Genomic DNA, 18,774 nt, shown 5'->3' with positions numbered 1-18,774 from the left:
CCTCGTTCGAGTTCACCAAAGACGGCACGCCCTGCTCTCCCCAACTCTTCGCGCAGCTCTTCGTTTCGCCCTTGCCCAGGCCCTCGTCCTGAACCGTCTTCGTCGTTGTCGTCGACGCGATTCGGGATTACCGAAGGACGCGTGTCCATGAGCCGAACTTACACACCCCCCGCGCGCGCGACGGTCTTGTTAAGAACGGAGCTCCGCTCTTGTACACCGGGGAATATTTGTAGTGGACTAATTGATTAAAGGGTTCGCCGACTTCTCGTCTTCCTCGACTCGAGCCGGTGTTTACGTTAACCTTTGGATCCAACCAGTGTTACTTCTTTCGCAATTGTGCTCCCCGCAGTACCGTAGAGCTATCGAGTGGACGAGAGGAGAATTTCATGCGAGTTTTAAACCTTTGTTTAGGACGATGGTGAAATTGAGGGGAACGCGAGGTTTAACTTCGACTTGAAGGATGGGAATAATGAAACTTGTTAAATTCAGTTTTAGAGATTCATCGTGCTCGATGTTATAAGGCGAGCGGTTAATAACGAAACTAATTACGAGCGTGCTCCGTCATTAGCGGAGAGTAGAATCAGAAACAGGGGAAAAGGGGCGCAGGAATCGATGCGAGTAACGAAGGCGTGTAATGGTCAAGATTCAGCGCGCGTGAAACTACGTCGTTATATTGGCCGACCGCGAGCTCGTTTCCCCTGTAAATGGATACTCGAATAAACATCGCGGCGGTACATGATTACCAATATAAAACGCATAAAGTAATATACACCCTTGAACGAACCTTCGTTATCGCGGCAATTTCTACGCGGCCGGTGGAGCTCTCTCGATGCGAAGCGCCAACGGTAATGCAATTCATTTGGAACGCGAAAGGTTGAGAGTCAATCAAACGTTACGATGATAAAGTTCACCGAAAAGGGGACCGATTTGGCCAATGAGTCTCGTCGCGGGGGCTCGAGTGGCGCGGAGGCCCCGCGAGAGCGGCGCGGCGGCCCGCGCCGGGCGTTGCGAGTGGAAATTCGCAATATTTCTAATGGACAAAACGCGGCGGGTCGTGCATCGCGGAATAGGTCGGCGCCGATACGAGCGGGCGTAACCCCGGCCGCGCGGTCGCGGAGATGACGCGCGTCCTCTCGAATAATTTTTTAATATCTTTTATGGTGCCGCGGGCTCCGCGGAGAGGATTGAGAAATAAATATCCTCTACCTCCCCTCCTGCCTCCGTAGGCCAATACGCCGCGAGAGCAGATTGCGATCCCGCGACATTATGCGTACCCCCCGGGGAAATAGGCAAAGTGCATCGCGCTTGATGACGCGAAAGAGGCCGATGGAAAAAAGAAAACGGGGGGGAGAGGATCGGTTCCCTCCCCCGTTCCCGCCGTGGATAATTACACGAGCAAACTGGCTCGTTCCGACGGAGACGCGGCGTTCGGAAATAATCAAATATCCCGCGCTCGGCGCCGGCGAGAGCGTGCGCGAGCACGAGCGCGCTTCTATTATTTCCGACATATTATTTCCGAGCGTTGAATTCGGTCCGATCCGGGATCCCGTATGCGGAAGGCGAAAAGGGAAAAGGAAATTTCGTTGGATCCTCCTCGGGAGTAGGGGTTGAAAGGGGTGCTGGAACGGGGAGAGAGAGAAACGGAGTGAGAGAGAGAGAGAGAGGGAGGGAGAGGGAGCCGTGGAGATAGGCGAGAGCGAACATCTCACCTTTACGCGCGTATACATCCTCGGAGGAGGACCCTCGATTCTTTCCGGGCACGAAGTCAAGTAATTGGCAATAAATTCCGTGGGCGGGCTGAGTCGTAAAATTTTCTCGCCGCTATTGCCATAAATTATAGATAACACGAAGCCTCGTGAGTTAGGCTCAGTTGTAAATCGCGTATAATAGAGCGGTCGGGAGAATGATACGCTTGTCAAAGTTTACGGCACGTCGAACGAACCTGGCGGCCGATTATCGTTCGCTGTTTGTTAACGATGGAACTACCCGATACACCGGGACGACCCGGTGTACATTTCTCCGGTAAAAACGATTGAAATCTTAGCAAGCTCTTCCGCCTTTTATTCCGACACTTCGGCAGTATTCCGCGAGGCTGACGCTAGGTTTGTTCCTCTAGTCCAGAGGAGATTGAGATAATTGAAATAATTGAACCGCATAACTGATAATTCCGGACAGTGTCACAACTCGTTTCTTCTAACCGATATCAATGTAATTGTGGGAATGGATGTATTTAAATGTACGTACAATAGACGAATGACGCGACTGTGTTTGAGCGCGTTTCGAATGAACGTTCAAAGCACTGGAATATTCTAGAATATTGATTTCTTCTATATTCATTTTTATGTTAATGATGTTCATTCTTTATGAATCTAGAATATTCCAAATACATGTGAAGTTAATGGTAATGAAAGAACGTTCTAGAAAGTGTGCGAGCGAGACAAGAGCATCTGAGCGTAATAGCGTGTGCGTTTGATCTGATCATATTTCTATTGTGAGTTGTCATGAAATAATTATACTGTTCCAAACAAAATTCTCTATCCGCTACATAATGGTATAGTAAGGAAAGTTGCATTAATAATTTTGCTCCATACTCAACAAGACTATAAAACTCCCATAGAAAAATAAAAGGAAGCTCGACTACTCGGTAGTTTGCATGAACCTCGACATAATAACTACCGAAAACTGTCCAAGTAGGTCTAAGAAACGAAAGCCACTAAAATGAAATATAAGTTCACGTCCAGGTCTAAGATAGATTACAAAGAAAATTCTCGAAGAAACCGTGCGCGTTCCCAGACGACTCTCCCCCGGGAAAATTCGGCACGAGCGGACGCGTCCGAAGGGCACCGAGGGAAAACAGGGCGAGCGCAGGAAGTTCGTAATTGAATTCAACGCGCTCGCGGTGTCCGGCGGAGCCTCGGCGCGCGAGGTTTCTTCTCGAAATCCTTCGGGCGGGTTTCATCCCGCCGGAGCTGCCAATCCCGAGTAATCACGGTTAATCGACGCCGCCGTGGCACCCGGCGACGGCGCCGCCGCGAAATATTTATCGCGCGCCGCGCGGAGGAGATATAAAGCCCGCGCGTATTAGCGCGTGTCTCGTATAATTAACATGACCCGCGTGCCTCGGCTCGCCGGGCTGAAGCGACCCCGACGAATTTAAATGAACGTCGAAGCAGAGACACTTTTAATGCCGGCCGGCGCGTTTTTATTGCACTGTTCGCGCGACCCGACGGCCGCAATAAATTTCGTCGCCAGGGAACCGGGCGAGGCGCCGCCCGCGCCGCCGCGGAGACACCGGCGTTTTCGTTTTCGAATTTCGCTCGGACGACGCTCCCGTCGAATCTCGTCGGCTTTATGGAGATTAGACTGTTTATGTTGGCGGGCCGGTTGCATCTTCCCCGATCGCGGCGTGTACAAGTTCGTTAGCTTTGTTTCACGCTCTTACTGCCGGAAGTGGGTACTAGAATTTTTGCCGTTCGAAGAAACGATCCATAGATCTGCCGCGCATCATCCTTTTCAACTGGCTGACTGTGTCCATCTGGCACAGATTTTTTGAAACTTGGAATAATAATTTTCTAGAAATTTGTTTACCTTCGCGAATGAACGATTCTATTGATTTTATCCCTTTGCACTCGAGAATATTTTTCTCAATAAATGTTCGTTATTCGATGAAATATCAATGATACGTTTCACAACTAACGTAAACCTTGTACAAACTAAGTAACGGAACTATTTCATTTCGATGTTCCATCTGTCGATGCGTTACAGACAAATTTAACACCATTTTACCATTTTCATAGGTCAGATTAAATGGCGACTGAAAGGCGCCACTCGAGTGCAAAGGGTTAATACGCCACGAGAGATCTTTAAACCGACTGTTCTTTTAACGTTTCGGTTTTACGAGCCGCGCGATTAAGAATTCAAACGTGTCGATGCATCGAGGGAAATAATATAATAATTCCCATCGCGATCTACACGATTCGTCGTTCCAGCTTATGGGCCCTTTTTCACGAACATCGCGAGATAACACGTTCGCTTTGCATAGCTTATCTAGCGCGTCCTCGGGTGGTCCCATCGTCCGTGAAATCGGTTACGGGTGAACCGCGGAACACCGTAGTCGATATCGAATTCCTGACAGTGCAAACAAAGCGTCGCGCAGCGCACCGCAGCGCCGCGCGTGTAAGTATCGCGAGCTGTTCCGCAATAAAACGCGGGGTCCGCGAATTTTTTACGAGGCTCAAAGGGCGGGGAATGGAATTCGCCGTTTCTCGTTTGAATAATCGGATCTGGTATCGCGCCCGAGCTTCGGAATCATTTTTCCCGCGTAAATAACCTGCGCCGCGGAGATATACCAGCGGCGAGATCTTACGGGGGGAGAGGAGGAGGGCGGGTCGCGAAAGTCACCGATCGTGAATTAACATTTAATCGTCGAAGTATACGCCCGGCGTAATTTCGCATCGGCGAGGTTCGGGCTTCGATTGAATTGCAAATCTTTGACCGAAGTGCCGCGGCAGACGGGGGTATCGCTCGAAACTTGCACTGGGTGCTCGATAAATCCTGGAATATACGGAGGCCGGACGTTTTCGCTCGCGAGCGTTATTTCGGTACGCCTTGGAGAATTGTCTTCCCGAGACGGGCTGCTGTCGAACGAGACGAGAAGCTGTAGCGACTTCGTTGCTACCACGTTCGCGTTCACGTTTCACGTTCATTGTCGTACTGGTCTTTGATACTTATACAAGAGAACACGAATTTCCGACTAATCTTAGCGGGTCATATATATATGACATATATATATTTGTTGAATCGTGTTCAAAATCTTCATCGCGAGTCTCACTCGTTATAGGACAAGGGGTTAACTCCGAAACCGAGCAATCAGAGTCACCTGTAGGTTTTTCAGAAGAATTGGGACGCTAAACTGTTTCAGATCTGAACGTTTCACTGTCGTACCCGCGTAAGGATGTAAACGTGTTCATAACCGTGCGGCAAAACATTTCCACAGTTTCGATAACTGTGAAATAAACATTTTGACATAATTCCGACCCGCCCGGTACCGTACAGCGAGCCGCGTCGACGAATTTTCTTGCAGCCGGATCGTTCGCCGAGACATTCAATTTGGAATTTCAGCGCGACATGTCGCAGAAACAAAGTTGCTTAATCATAATTTAATTAATGGTGGTTCTTTGTCGCGTGCGGGAAGCAATTAACAAATGAAGACGCCGCGGGTCGTACGGCGACCTGGGTAAGGAGAACTCGCAGAAAACGGCTGGATGCAGATTTTCGGAAGAAAGCAAGAGCATTAAGGAGAACGCGGAGAAGAAGGAAGCGATGCAACGGAGAAATTGTGCATTACGATGAAATGGGAAATAAATGAGGCGAGCGAGGGGCGAGATGAAAAACAGCAGATAACTCGAGAGATACACGCGCGTCAAAGGAGCAACGAGGTCGACGAGATGCATATTAAAAATTGTTGTTCCTGGTGTAGTAATTAACGCGAGTTACCGTGCAATTAATATTACATGCAGCTTCGATGGGGCGCTATAGTTTCCCGCGCGGAACGGAAAACCATTTCGGGCCGTCCTAATTGGCGCACGGTATTTAACGGCGAGTAGAATTTCAGGGCAATAATAATAATACCCGCGGGTCTTCGCTGCGCGTCGAATCGATGCCGGCGCGTACAGAAAGGAGGCGCGCGCGGAAATACAAACGAGGATACACGCGTCGTTTGTCCGGCGACAGCGTTCCCGCGGATCCGGTTGATCTTCCGTTCGTTTTCCGAAGATGATTTACAATTAAATGAAAATTCTAGGCTCCCCCCGGTTCGTACACGGGATCGTTTGCAGCGGGCTTCGCGAGCGTATTGTTAAGGATAAGCCGATCTTCTCGATATTCAATTTATACGCCGCAGTGCGTATGATCGATGCGCGGAGCGTCGATGCAATTCCCATCGAATCTGCATACGGCAATATTCCCCGCTTCGAATTTCGATGTATTCATCGAGCGCCGGCGTCGACTAGGAGGATCGAATCCTAGTACACACCGGTATTTGTACCGTAGTCGCCCCGGCTCGCCACAGTTTCGAGTCGAAGCAGTTTTCGCGTTTTCGACCGGATCCCGCCGCCCGTTTTTCATTGGATCCGCGCGCCGCCAGCGCCCATAAACCAAACTGAGAATTATTTCCCCGTTCGCTTCGATGGAGGCGGTCGCCCGCCGGAGGACGAAGATCTTGTACACGGCGCTCGGAATAATTATTGTTTACGGCTCTGCGACTGTCGAGGTTCCGAACGATTTTCACCGTAGCTTCTCGTAACTAACTCGAAGAATCCGTAGGTAACTCGCGCCCGATCCGAAACTTCCGCTCCGCCGAGAATAGTCTTCTCTGTCGCTCTGGCGGTTCAATAAATAAAGAGTCGTATCGCAAAAAAATCCAGACTGATCGCTCGTAACCTACCGCGTTACAGACGCCAGCCGGCGTTTCATCGATTCAGGGGACACCGGAGGACGTAGCACTCTACGGGAAACTCCGGAGAGCTCTGAAGGAGAGGAGGAGGAGGAGGAGGCCGCAGGGCAGGAGGGGAGGAAATAATCTTTTAAGGCGGACGAAGAAGTTGCCGCAGTTATAAACAGAAATTTAGATCCAGTTGCCAAAGTAAACACCGGAACCCTGGTAGTTCGGCGCTTCCTCTCCCGTTTCACTCGGGAACGCTTGATCCTCCGTACCCCCTGCGCTTCGTTCCGTCCTGGCACGCCCTTCCCCTTTCCCATCCGCTCTTCCGCTTCGCGAGGGGAGGACTTCCTTTCGCGTCAGCCCGCGTCGCGCGGCGTCGCGCCGCGTCGCGTCGACCGAACGTGGAACTTTCCACTTAGCCTCCCGCTCGTCGATAAAAAGTTGCCTGATTTAATAACTGCCGACACCACTGACTCCGTCAGCCTCACCCCCGTCGCGTTCGACCTCCCTCGATCTTTGATCCCTCCGCTCGCCATTCCGCGTCGAACTCCCGATGATTTCGCGGCGAGCCAAAGAGCCGACGTTCGGGAAACCGACGCGACGCGCGCTCGATCTTCGAACGATAACCCGACCGATCCCGAAGAAAAAGGACTTCGAACGCTCGATCCCTGGGCCGTCGTATTTGCTCGGTGAAATTCGACGGAGACCGTGCCGTATGGCGTCGTTACAAACTTGCCGGTCTCCACAGGTTGCGGGCATTTACAGCGCTCCGCGTATCTGGCTCGCGTGTCGCGATTCGATGGCTCCTTCGTTTGCGAAGGAAGTTTGACGATCGGGCCGGAAGATCTCCGATCGAAGGCCGCGGGCGAGGCAAATGCAGGTTAGCTCGCGATTTTTTATATTTGCTCGGTGTTTCTTCTTAATCCTTTTAAGCCTTCACGAACCGGAAGTATTTCGAGCTTATTTACCGCGGAGAGGTAAAGGACTTGGATAACGAGCGGAAAGAAATTCACAGAAGTGACTTAGCTCGATAGTTAACGTGTTCATCGTAGATGTTACAACGGTAACAGTGATAAAGATAATAAAATGACGTCGCGGGCATGTAGGCGGAATTGGAGTCACAAAGTGAAAATGCTTGTTTCGCGGTAAGGCTCCGTTAAGGGTTAATATTAGCGTCGACTCTAATTAGCATGAAAACGTTTGCCCCGCGTTCTCGTATCGCGGAGTTCTCGTTTCGTATTATAGAAAGCCTGAGTTACTTCTCTATTGTTAGGGGAATGCGGGAGTACGATATTAGGCAATTCCTTCAGTGCTGGAATCTTTTTAAAGCTGCGCTCGGAAAGGTTATCCGCGGAGAAGCGCACGACAAGGAAAGGGTGAACGTTTGAAACCGGATCTGGGTCGGGTCTGAGTTATTGACAAAGTGAAACTCTAAACAAAGCTGCGGCGAAATGGGCTGACAGTGTAAGAGGCCGGTAAACTTCGGGGTTATCGTTAACGAAATCATGTAACTTACCTCCGGTGACGCGACAGGTCAGCGACGGCGTGTCGCCTTCCTCGTATGGTCCAGCCGTCCCGTTTACTATTCTTCCCCATTGATCCAATATGGTCGGTTGTTCCGGCGGCACTGCGACAGAGAAGAAAATCCGCGTCAGAACACGTCGCGTCTCGTCGATGCTTCCTAACGGCTCCCGAGCCGAACTCCGTCGAACGTCGCGCGAAGTATGCGGCCACCGTGTTAGCCTGTCGAACGGAATACTTGAAAGTCACGGGCGGAACTTTCTAAACCGATTCGTCCGACCCAACTCGGAAATTCTGTGCGGTACCATCGAGCAGATAAACTGACCCTTCCAAAATCTGTAAAAGCTATCATTCATTCGTAATATGCTTTCCGTGTTAACCAAGTTATCTCTGATAATTCAGAGATCCGTCGTCCGTTCAATAATTCGGAGAAAAGGGAATCACGGTACCGCAACATTACGTTGCACACAATAAAAAGCCGTTGAGAGGAAGATTTGTGAATGTTTCAGCTTGAGATTCGAGCATTCGCGAGAGGCGTCATTCCAGGTGAAGTGGTTAAACCGATTGGCATGTGGCCGCGCGCGATACGGACCAGGTAGACCCTTTCCGGCTCAGCAAAAAAGTCGGTAATAGATGGGGAGCCGGTCCTTCGTACAAATTCGCTGTAACCGTAGGCCGCGCGCGCGGAGTATCGACTCGCGTGTACGCCATGATCGTTCGCGGATTAAGCCCGACGATATTTTTACCGGGAATATTCGTTCCCGGAGTCGGATAAGCCAGCCTCTGGATATTCCTCTTGCTTTTTCGTTATTTTGCAAGTTGCCTGCATACGTCCGGCGTACCTCCCCGATGGTTTATCAGCGCGCGGGGCAACGGCGGGTCACACCTACGTTTATTCCACTTCCCGCTCCCCAGCCGCGCTATCGCTCCGCTTAGCCCAGTGGTGAGCAACCGGCGGCCCTTCAATCGCCGCGCGTCTCGCAAGGAGAGGGTCGGACATGGAAATTTCTAGAAAAATACGAATGGAGAACCCTCGTGGCTTTCTCGACGGTGGTCCGTTTTCGAAAGAAAGGAGTTTCAAGTTGGTTCGTTACTGTAACAAGACGGTTGGAAGAAGTTACTCATCTTGCTCTTCTATCGTGTCGTTAACAATCTTGGGACGCGCAGTATTTACTCGTCTGTCAAATAGGCACACCGCAATGTGCTCTACGTTTAGAAATTTTGATTCGAGTCGAGAAGCCACTGCAGAGAAGCATTCCGTTTAGTCGTTAAAAGATTTACTCGTTTCCTTGTTCGGTTGTAGATTAAAAAGCTCTTTCTATAGCTTCCGAATATGTAGTACGATCGTCAGAAGTCACAACACTTTGATCAACTCATTTCTCGACATCGAGTTTCATCGGGAGCCTAGCTGCAGAGGTTTTCACAGCGGGGAACTCGGGAGCTTTACGGGTCGTCGAAGTTTCCAAATTACAGGCGTACAACTGGATATTTAAGTATTAATACACGCGAGCATTGAATATCGTGATCTCCACACGGTATATCGTGTTCCCAACTGCAGCCGGCAACGAGGCGAAGGTTGCTCATCACTGTCTCAACCGATCCGCCATTCGCCCCGGGAAACTTCGCATCCCTTCTTCCCCGGAGCGTTCCGTCGAACCGGTTCAATATTCCCCAGCCGAGCCGGGGATCATTCTAAAAAGCGCGTAACGCGCAAAGATATTCGCCCGACCCGTCGCGGTGACAGCGACGAGCCATTCGCCGGCGTCGAGCCTGCTGCGCGCGACATCGTTGCATCGCGTCGTTCCACCAATGGCACGGACATGGCAGTTCGGACGCGCGAACGGTTTTCGCCGTTGGCCGCAACCGCCGTGGAAAAATAAAAAAAAAATATCTATATATATATATATATATCGCGTCGTATCGGCGAACAATCGCGCCACAATACAGTCGACCGTTGGACGGGCCGACGTTCCTACGTTCGCTCGACCACTCAAAAAATTGCTTTAAGCGGATATGGAAACGGCCGTTCGCCTCTATGACGTCGCGACGGGAAAACTGCGCGCGAACCGATCGATCCGAAATAACGTTACTGCCTCTTTCGCCGGTCGAAACTTTCGCGCGCTTTATTTTCTTTTCTTTTTTTTTCGTGTGGCCTCTTTCGCGGAGAACACACGCACGTGGTTTCCACGAAGGAACCGGCAGAGGGGCGCCGCGATTTTAATCCGACACGCGAAATAATACTTTGCCGATTCGATTTTCTTCGTGCAGATCGTTAACCGTTTTATTAATTGCCCCGCCGTTTCGAGATTAATCGATTTCAGTGTTGAACCTATACAACGTCGGATATTCATTGTTGTAATGCGTTCATTAATATCCATTGTAATATAATCCGCCGTTGATTCGCGCTTGTATGTTCGCAATCAATGCAGTCGATGCTATTGTATGCGCGTTATCTCGATGCGATGTCGCTGTTATTAATATAGATTTCTTTCTCGCTAATACGTTCCGCGTGTAAGCAGATTATTCGTTTCACAAACGTACGACAAAAAATGTCCCTCGAAGCACGCAATTGGATGATAAATCAAATCTCCAGCATTCGTCCGTTTCCGTCGACAACCGTCGAGCGACCGCCGCGTTTTTCCGTCGACCGCGATCTTTTCGTTCGACGTTCTCTTCCGTGAATCTTAACTCGCGTATCCGATACGAGTTAAATATCAACCGTACGAACCGGTCGAATATCCGGTTGTAAAGTTCGATTTAAATATTATTTCCTTTCGGTCACTTTGTATCGGTCCATACTCTATCCGATTAATCAACTTTCCCAATGTTTGTCTTTCGTTTTGCTCCTGTTCCCATTAAGAAAAATCGTCTGTCATGTTCGCCAGTATTTTGTTGCCAGTTATCCGACCGGTCACGGCGAAAACAGATATACAGCGAGTGTCGGTGCCTTCAGTGTTAATAAATCCATTAATCTGTCCGGGATTCCTGTAGAGGAGTCGGACAACAACCGAAAATTGTATGTCGGATTGAATCAAGGGACGTAACGCTGGTTCGATCAGTCGGCTGGCTTTCGGAATCCGTGGCGCAGCCCGGAGCGTTTGGCCAGTTACCTCTCTTCCTTGCTTTTTTCCATCGGGAATTCGATATAAATGGATCCGGCTTTACATGCGAGCCCCGTTAGTATCACGAGGTTAACGACACCGGTCCGGCGCTCGGGAAACCCCTCGAAATATCGTAGAGACATCGACGAGCGGCTCGCGAAGCAGCTTAATCAAGCGGTTCGAGTTTCCGTAAATTGAATTTCAGCGACTCCATCGAGGACCCTTTCCCGTGACCGCGATCAAATTTTCTGCTCGTCCCGCCGCGCCACTCGCGTAAAGTATTCAGCAAGTATTATGGCCGCTTTTCAATCCGTGATCGGCCGGTACCGGGGGAAACGAGCGTCGCGCGGTTCGTTGCTGCCGCGTGCGTTAGGCGGTTGGTTGATCGCGACTTTCCTCCTGGAAAAGTACACCTTTCGATCGGAAACAGAGCCAGCCGCGATTTGCTGATAGGTCGCGCGAGATGAAAGTTCCGTTCGTGTCTTCTAATGGATGCAATGAGAAATAGCTAGCTTTTCCCTTAACCTCTTAGGCACGACGCGCTACTGTAGTGGCTGTCGCGGATGTCATCTTTCTGAATGACGCGCCACTATGGTGGCTCCGTCGCTACCAATATATCGTAGATCATACCCAATTGTATTACTAATTATTAAAGTGAATTGTTAAAGTTAAATTATGTGTATCATATCTTTCAGAAAAATTATAATTTAATCATCAAAAACTTCGTTCCAATGTACTCGCGTAGAAAACAGCATTGTTCGTACAGAACTCTGCCGTGCAGAGAAACAGCCTTCTTTCGTTTTCCTTCTCAATACATAATTTGGATGTACTGAAAATCTAATAATTTTAAGGTAGTTTCTCGGTACAAATTTTGGATGTATGGAAAATCTAATAACTTTAGGGTAGTTTCTTTAAGATTCATTAAAATATTTAATATTCTAACTGGTGCAATATTAGAGCCTACAGAGTTGAAAGGGTTAAGTGCGGATGGCGAGAGATTTTGAGAGAATCGCGTTGACTTCAGAAGAGAAAAGGCCTGTACACTGCGAGCTATATCGTTTCTATTTATTTGCGTTCTATTCAGTCATCTATTCGTATGTTTTTTAAAAATAAAACATATTTAAAATACCATTAATACCACAATAATTTTTCGATGCAAGCACTAGGTAGTCCCAGCACCAAACGTTCCCCGCGATTCATTCTTTGTACAACGAGGCCAGTCGTTACCGCGATCAAAACCGTCGAGCGGCGGCGCATCGGTATAATCCACGAATCGATCGGCGGGCACCGTTTATTTACCTGGTTTAATTTTTCCAAATAACGTTTCATCGGTCCCGCATCGATTCAAGTTAAATACCGGCGGCTGGCTGCCGGGCCGCGTTTTTTTCACTCCCATTCGGCGGCGGGCGCCGCTCTCCTGAATATTTCAACGGTTAAACGACGTCGATTCGCCGAAATTCGTTTGAAAATGTTTATGCCACGCGCCGCGCAAAGGTTTCCGCTTTCCAATTTACAACGACCCGATGACGGGACAGAGGAGAACGGATTTACCTTTCCGCCGCGCGAAATGTAAATCGGCGGAACGGTTGAATTTAAAATGCGACGACGGGGAACCGTCGGGTAGACAAGACACGGCGTTGCGATCCGTGATTTTTAGGCGTGTGCCGCCGACCGAGTCGGCTGTGCTGATTATAGACGACGCTGTTACGATTAACGCGTTCGTCTTGTACTTTACGCGAACAGAATAGACCCTCGTTCCGCGATTTCCTTCGCGATCGTGCTTTTCTATTTCACATAAAAGGTAATGAGAAAAATGAAAATAAATAGTTAGAAGCATAATAAATCAATTAACCCTTTGAGGATGAATGTGCGACATTTGAAGAAGTCGCAAACGGATGATTTAATTACTAGAGTAGCAAGAGATCACTGTGAAGTTTCCTTTTCTCTGTTTTTGAGCAATTGACATATAATTTAGGTTCATCTACTGAAGGTATCGTTTACGTCAAAGAATCTTCGTTCGTAAAGGGTTAATTTGATCGTACGAACCGTTAGGGTGGCACTTTTAGACGGTGTAACGGCGATCGCGCCGCTTTCCGTTCGAATGGTTAACAGCTTACTGGAAAATGATCAATCGGTAACAGAGAAATAACATTCAACTTCGAGTGAGAACGGTCCCGTGACGTGTATATTGCCAGCCGTTCTCGAAATTGTCCGTCGCGATTGCGCTGCACGTTATAAACCAAGGGACTAGCGCTACGGGCGGCGTTATTTAAAGTTATAAGACACGATCAATGAATATTATACCCAGCAATTGAATAACTCTTGCCAGTTCCATTTTTCCGATATCGCATTTGGGAAATTTGTTGGATTGAACAGAAAGCGGAGCATCGCAACCGAGAAGATCGTCGCTAAAACAAATAGCAACGGCGGCCGTGTTGACCGAAACGCACGCGCGGCGCGCAATCCGTGATGGAGAACGGCTTCGCAGTTCCGCAGCGAGCGTGTCGTCGACGGAACGATAGCCAATGATAATAATAATAAAATAATCTTGACTGTTATTCCGTCTCCATTGCGGATCAGCATTAATCCTCGTCGGTACTAATAAAACGCGGCGACGATCGATCGCCGGCGACGGGGGACGGACCGTTGTCGGCGCGCGTACAACGCGGGAATAAAGGTAAACGCGTCGGAGGGAAACAGAATAAGAAGCGGCCGGATAAAGAAGAATAATAGAGTGAACGTCCGGCGATCGGTCTGCGGCGCCGCGGGCTCCCCGGACGTTCCGTTTAAATTGCGGGAAACTGAAAATTATGCGTCTGAATCAACCAGGGAAATTAAGATAGGTCTCCGCCTTGATCGCGCGCGTTTCGGCCCGACCGGCGAATATGAATGGGATTAAGCGTTGACCAAGAATTACGGTCCGGCGCGGCGCGTGTTTCCCCCGGCAAGCTGGAATGAAAAAACGCGATGGGTGGTAAATTCCGAGATCCAGCCGCGGTGAATCGATTCGCGCAGTGCCCCCGACACCGCGCCCGGGGCCGGGGGAAGAAATAATTGTCGGGGCGAAGTAATCGGGGGTTGTTCTTGAAGCGGGAGCTATTTATACGCGGTCGGCAACGCTCGATCCGAGCCGATTGGATGAGCGCGGCCCGCTCGCAAGGAGCGCGTTCTCGACGGAACGGTTGACTTTCAATAGCGACGCGGAGCGTTGCGTCGGAGCCCCGGTGGGACCCTGATCGAAGAGGTTCCACTCCGCGGCCTGGAGAGGAGGCGAACGGAGAGAAGAGGCGGCGAGAGAGAGAGAGAGAGAGAGAGAGAGAGAGAGAGAGAGAGAGAGAGAGAGAGAGAGAGAGAGAGAGAGAGAGGGAGGGAGAGATGAGAGCGGCGAGAGAGGAGAGCGAAGGGGCGCCGCCGCTAGGTAGGGAGTTGTAATGGCAATTACCAGTGGTAATCAATGGACCTCGCTCAGACCGCGCCGATAATTTCAGGGCTGGCTGGAAAATAGGTGGTCCTGTGTGTAGCGTAGCCGGCCGCTTATACACGCGCGAATATATCTCTCGACCTGCCAGCCTTGGCGCGGCGCTCCCGCTAGCAGTGACGGCCATTCAATTCTCCCCCCGGCTGCGGGGCTTTCCAGCAATTTACTCTCGCATCCCTTCGAAATATCGTTCGATTCCGAGTGTCGGACATGTTTTACCGGGAAAGCGCGCCGGGAAATATGAAAGGAAGCGGGGGAAAAGGAGAGACCCTTTCGTCTGAGCTCGAAATTGCGCCGGGACGGACGCGACCGCAATCTCGTCGGCCACCGGGCGCCACGAACGGTCGGGAACCCGATTGAAACGACTCGCAATTCGCGCGGGCGCCGAGCCTGAAAAACGCCCCGGCACGCGACAATCGAATAAAACAGCCCGGGGAATTATTTCGAGAGTGGCCGCGCGATTTAATGGCGACCGGGCGCGCGGAGGGCGGCTCGTTCCGGAGCGGAGCAAATATCGCGGTGACGCGTTACGATGCGCGTTCGATTTGTTTTGATGGGAATTACGAGGGCCCGCGGATGTGAGGGATTACCCGTTAAATAGATTCCCGCTGGGAACCGGCCTGACGATCGTTATAATAATTCAGAGCGTTCGCTGCCGGCCGGCGTTCTCGCGCACCGACGTCCGGTGATCCGGCAGAGTTATAGCCGGTCGATTTAACGTCATAATTCTTACATTGTTATGGAAATTTCCTTTAACTCGGCTAATTACCGAAACGTCGAGGCCGGCTCGTTTGCGCGAGCTCCCGCGGAGGCCGAATGAATCAGCGGAGCACAATGCGCGCCCGCCCGCGGACAAACACGGCTCCGTGGAATTTAACGCGTCGCGATCGGCACCGCCGCGCTCGGACACGCCGGGAACCTCGGTCATCGAGTATCGCGGGGATCTTGAAGGTTTCGTGTATCGTGTGTTTGTACCCGCTCATTTGTCAAGATGATTGAGTCGGCAAAAGGAAAAGCAACAGGATTTAATGAAATGATGTATCTTGAGAACCGCAGGAGCGATTTAATATTCAAATCCAAGGTACTCGAAAAGAGGAATTAATCACTTTGATCTATGAGCGACTCGTATATCGCTTATTCTTTCTTGACAGAGATGAATGTAAGCTATTAATTGTAATATAGGTATTGTTCGCGAGAGCCTGGTCGCCTGTAGAATATAATGCGGCCAAGTCACTGTCCGAAGAGTCGCGATCGCGATTGACAGGTCGAACCGGTTGTCGGTCGAGTCGCAGCGCATAAGGACGAGTTACAACCGACTGGACCGATCGCTGTAAGATTGTAAATCCCTCGGCAACGATTGGCGACCGCCGTCGCAGCGAACGTGTTAATCGCGAGACGTTTTACGACTGCGGCGCGGTCCTTCGCGAACATTTCGTTCCGCACGGTCGACGCGGGCAGGCAGGTGTTGTCGGCGGCCGGTCGAGTATTTTAAAACCGCGCCGCCCTCGTGCACTGGTGGCTCGTTTGAATTTTAGAACGATAGTGGAAACTCGTGTAGCCCGCGCGAGTCGTGAATTTAACTTTCCGGAAGGGAAGGTGGGAGGGCGGAATAGGCGGTGGCGTGAATTAATTCACGACGTTCTGACAAACCGAGTTCACCAGCCGAGGCTACTAGCACCCGCCGCCTACCCGTAGTCGTTGGACACTCGTCGCGCGTCCTCGCCCTCCGGCCCTTTGCGAAACGCGTCTCGTTCGGCCCGCTCGCGATTCCAATCGGATCGAATCGGGTAAATCAGCAGCTCAACGGCTCGTTCTAGTTCCGACCTACGTTCGCTGGAGTTTCTTTAGCGAAGCTTCAGTTTATCTTTGAAATGACCCAAGGCCCGAGAGCTGCCTCGGGAACTCGCGCGATCTACGCGCGAGACAGCGCTGAGCGTTCGTTTAGCTCGCGAAAGGGAATAATTGTAGGCAGAAATAAATTAGGAATCTCGATAGAATATTCACAAACGATCCTGATAACACGGTTCGCGTTCTCGATCGGTCGAAAAGATGACCGTCGCTAATTCCCGCGACTTAGCGAACAGCGAGGATCGGGTGAAACGCGTTTGCCTCGAATAAAATCGAATCGGTGTTCGCCGGTCGACGGAAGAGATCAGAGGAGAAGCTGTTCGCCGTCGTTACGGCTGGAAATCGTCGCCGAGACAGAATTCTCCCGGAACCGACGCGACGGAAGCGTCGAAGGCAAAGGTAGTTTCAGGTTTTGACGCGACGCGTTTTCCTTTCCTTTCGTCCCAGTGTAATCTTTCTCGTTATTTTTATCGGTCGTTCCTTTCCTCGAAGCGCGACGACGACGACGACGACGACCTCTCCGAGGCGTCGCGTCTCGTCTCGTCGCGTCGCCGCGATGGGAAATTCGAGGTCGAGTTTTCATGGAAAACTAACGCCGCGGTCGCGATCGACTCGGGGTCTGGCTGGCGGCGAGAAAGGGGATCGAAAGAGGATCCAACGCGGAAGGAACGGCGAGAGGCTCCCGGGCTGACAAGGAACATGAACGATGGGCCGACGACGCTCCCGGGCGACGAATTTGAAAATAAAATTTGACATTTTTATTGAAATCCAAGGACGAGAGGCATCGCGCTACGTCTTGTCGCTGCGTGACACGCCGCGCGCGCGCGTATGTACCCGGTGATCCGTCAAGGAGGACAGTCTGCGAAAGGTTTAATAGTATCTACGAGTGATGGATTTTAATCCGAGCCTCGGCCTTCTAGCGGACGTAATCCATTAGGACTTAATTCTTCTCGAGCTGCACGCCCTGCCGGTTCGTCCGTTCGTTCGTTCGTTCGTTCGTTCGTTCGTTCGTTCGTTCGTTCGTTCGTTGGTACATTCGTTCGTTCGTTCGCTCGTCAAATGCCGCGGAAAACCAGTTAAAAAATCTGGAAATTCGAAATTTACCTGTCGACCGATTTTTGGCCGAATTTCAACGTCGACGACCGTCGGGCGTCAGCTGGAAATCAGTCGAGCGAAAATCCGTCGCGCCCGTTTGTTCGACCAGCCGCGGGAGAGTAATTATTAATCGCAGGGAAAAATGTATAATAGCCGGGATAACGAAGACGTCAGGTGACGGGTAGTTTCGCGCGCGACGAGTTCGCTCCGCGTCAACGCCACCCTAGACAATTAGCTATTGTCATTGCTAGTGCCATTGAGAACATTAACTTTCCGATGCAGGCTTCGAGTGGAACGTCCGCTTTAAACGGTTCTGACGGACGTTCCGCCGATCCGGCATTTCGAGATGAATGTTTTCGAACGTTACAATAGACGTTACAATAGACGTTGTAACATTGCGCGCGTTCTGTTACGAGCGGGTACAGACGGGATTTTCGTAATTGGACCGCTAAACGTTCCATATTCATAGTTTTCTTAGGCAGATTTTTCATGTTCCACCGTGAAACAGGTGCCAGACTTTGCATCTCGTGTTTCTCTGTACATTACACCGATTTCGCGGAGAGTAATTATTATTAACCGGGTGTGCTTGTAGTGGAGGTAAATTAATAATCGTTTACATCAAAATAGTGTCCTTATTCACGGTGAATTACACGAATAACGGCAACAGTTATGACATCGAATGATGCAGCATTTCAAATTACGCCTGCGATACAATAATTTTATAACACATTGCGATTGATGTCATAACCGAAGTAAATAAAATATACACAATGCGCACAATACAGAGCAATGGGCGGCGGGGCGGACGGGGGATTCAACGATAGAACGTGCATTTGCGTAGGCATGAATAATTGAGTGAAAGCGTGCCGTGCCGAACAAACGAAGGGAGAACGAGAAAGGTGTTATACGATTCGAGTCACAGCTGGCGAAGAATCGCGCGTTAAAGAGGAACGATATATTCAAAAGTAAATAAAAATCGGCCGGCGGAGGGGAGGGGCGGGGGTCGGGACCGTGAAACACTCCCGTCGTTATTATGATTTTTCTAATTACGATCAAAGCGATGGCGTGTGTACGAATTTAAATGATAATTAGCGTCCACCGTGGAGTGCGCCGCGTATTCATCGGTGTGAAATGTTGATTACCCGGCGCAGCAAAGTTACGGCTAATTGGCTCGAATCAAGCACATAGAACCTGCTTCGTACGTGGCAGCTCGCAGAATCCGGTTCGTGCGCAGACTGACTGGTGTCCCGTAAGAGCTGCGAATATCGCGCGGCCGGGTTTACTGTTCC

At 50.4% G+C, this 18,774-nt stretch overlaps 1 protein-coding gene across 1 annotated transcript in view; it reads right to left on the bottom strand.

Moving 5' to 3' along the window:
- LOC116433075 (kin of IRRE-like protein 1) overlaps positions 1-18,774 on the bottom strand; it is a 319,687-nt gene that overhangs the window by 77,326 nt on the left and 223,587 nt on the right. The window contains exon 4 of the mRNA XM_076369792.1: positions 7,959-8,069. Coding sequence (XP_076225907.1) covers positions 7,959-8,069 — 111 coding nt within the window. The remainder of the gene's footprint in view (positions 1-7,958; positions 8,070-18,774) is intronic.

This window comes from Nomia melanderi, chromosome 8, assembly GCF_051020985.1.
Source record: "Nomia melanderi isolate GNS246 chromosome 8, iyNomMela1, whole genome shotgun sequence".
In the NCBI taxonomy this organism is placed as follows: domain Eukaryota; kingdom Metazoa; phylum Arthropoda; class Insecta; order Hymenoptera; family Halictidae; genus Nomia; species Nomia melanderi.
This window is presented reverse-complemented; position numbering and strand designations above follow the sequence as displayed.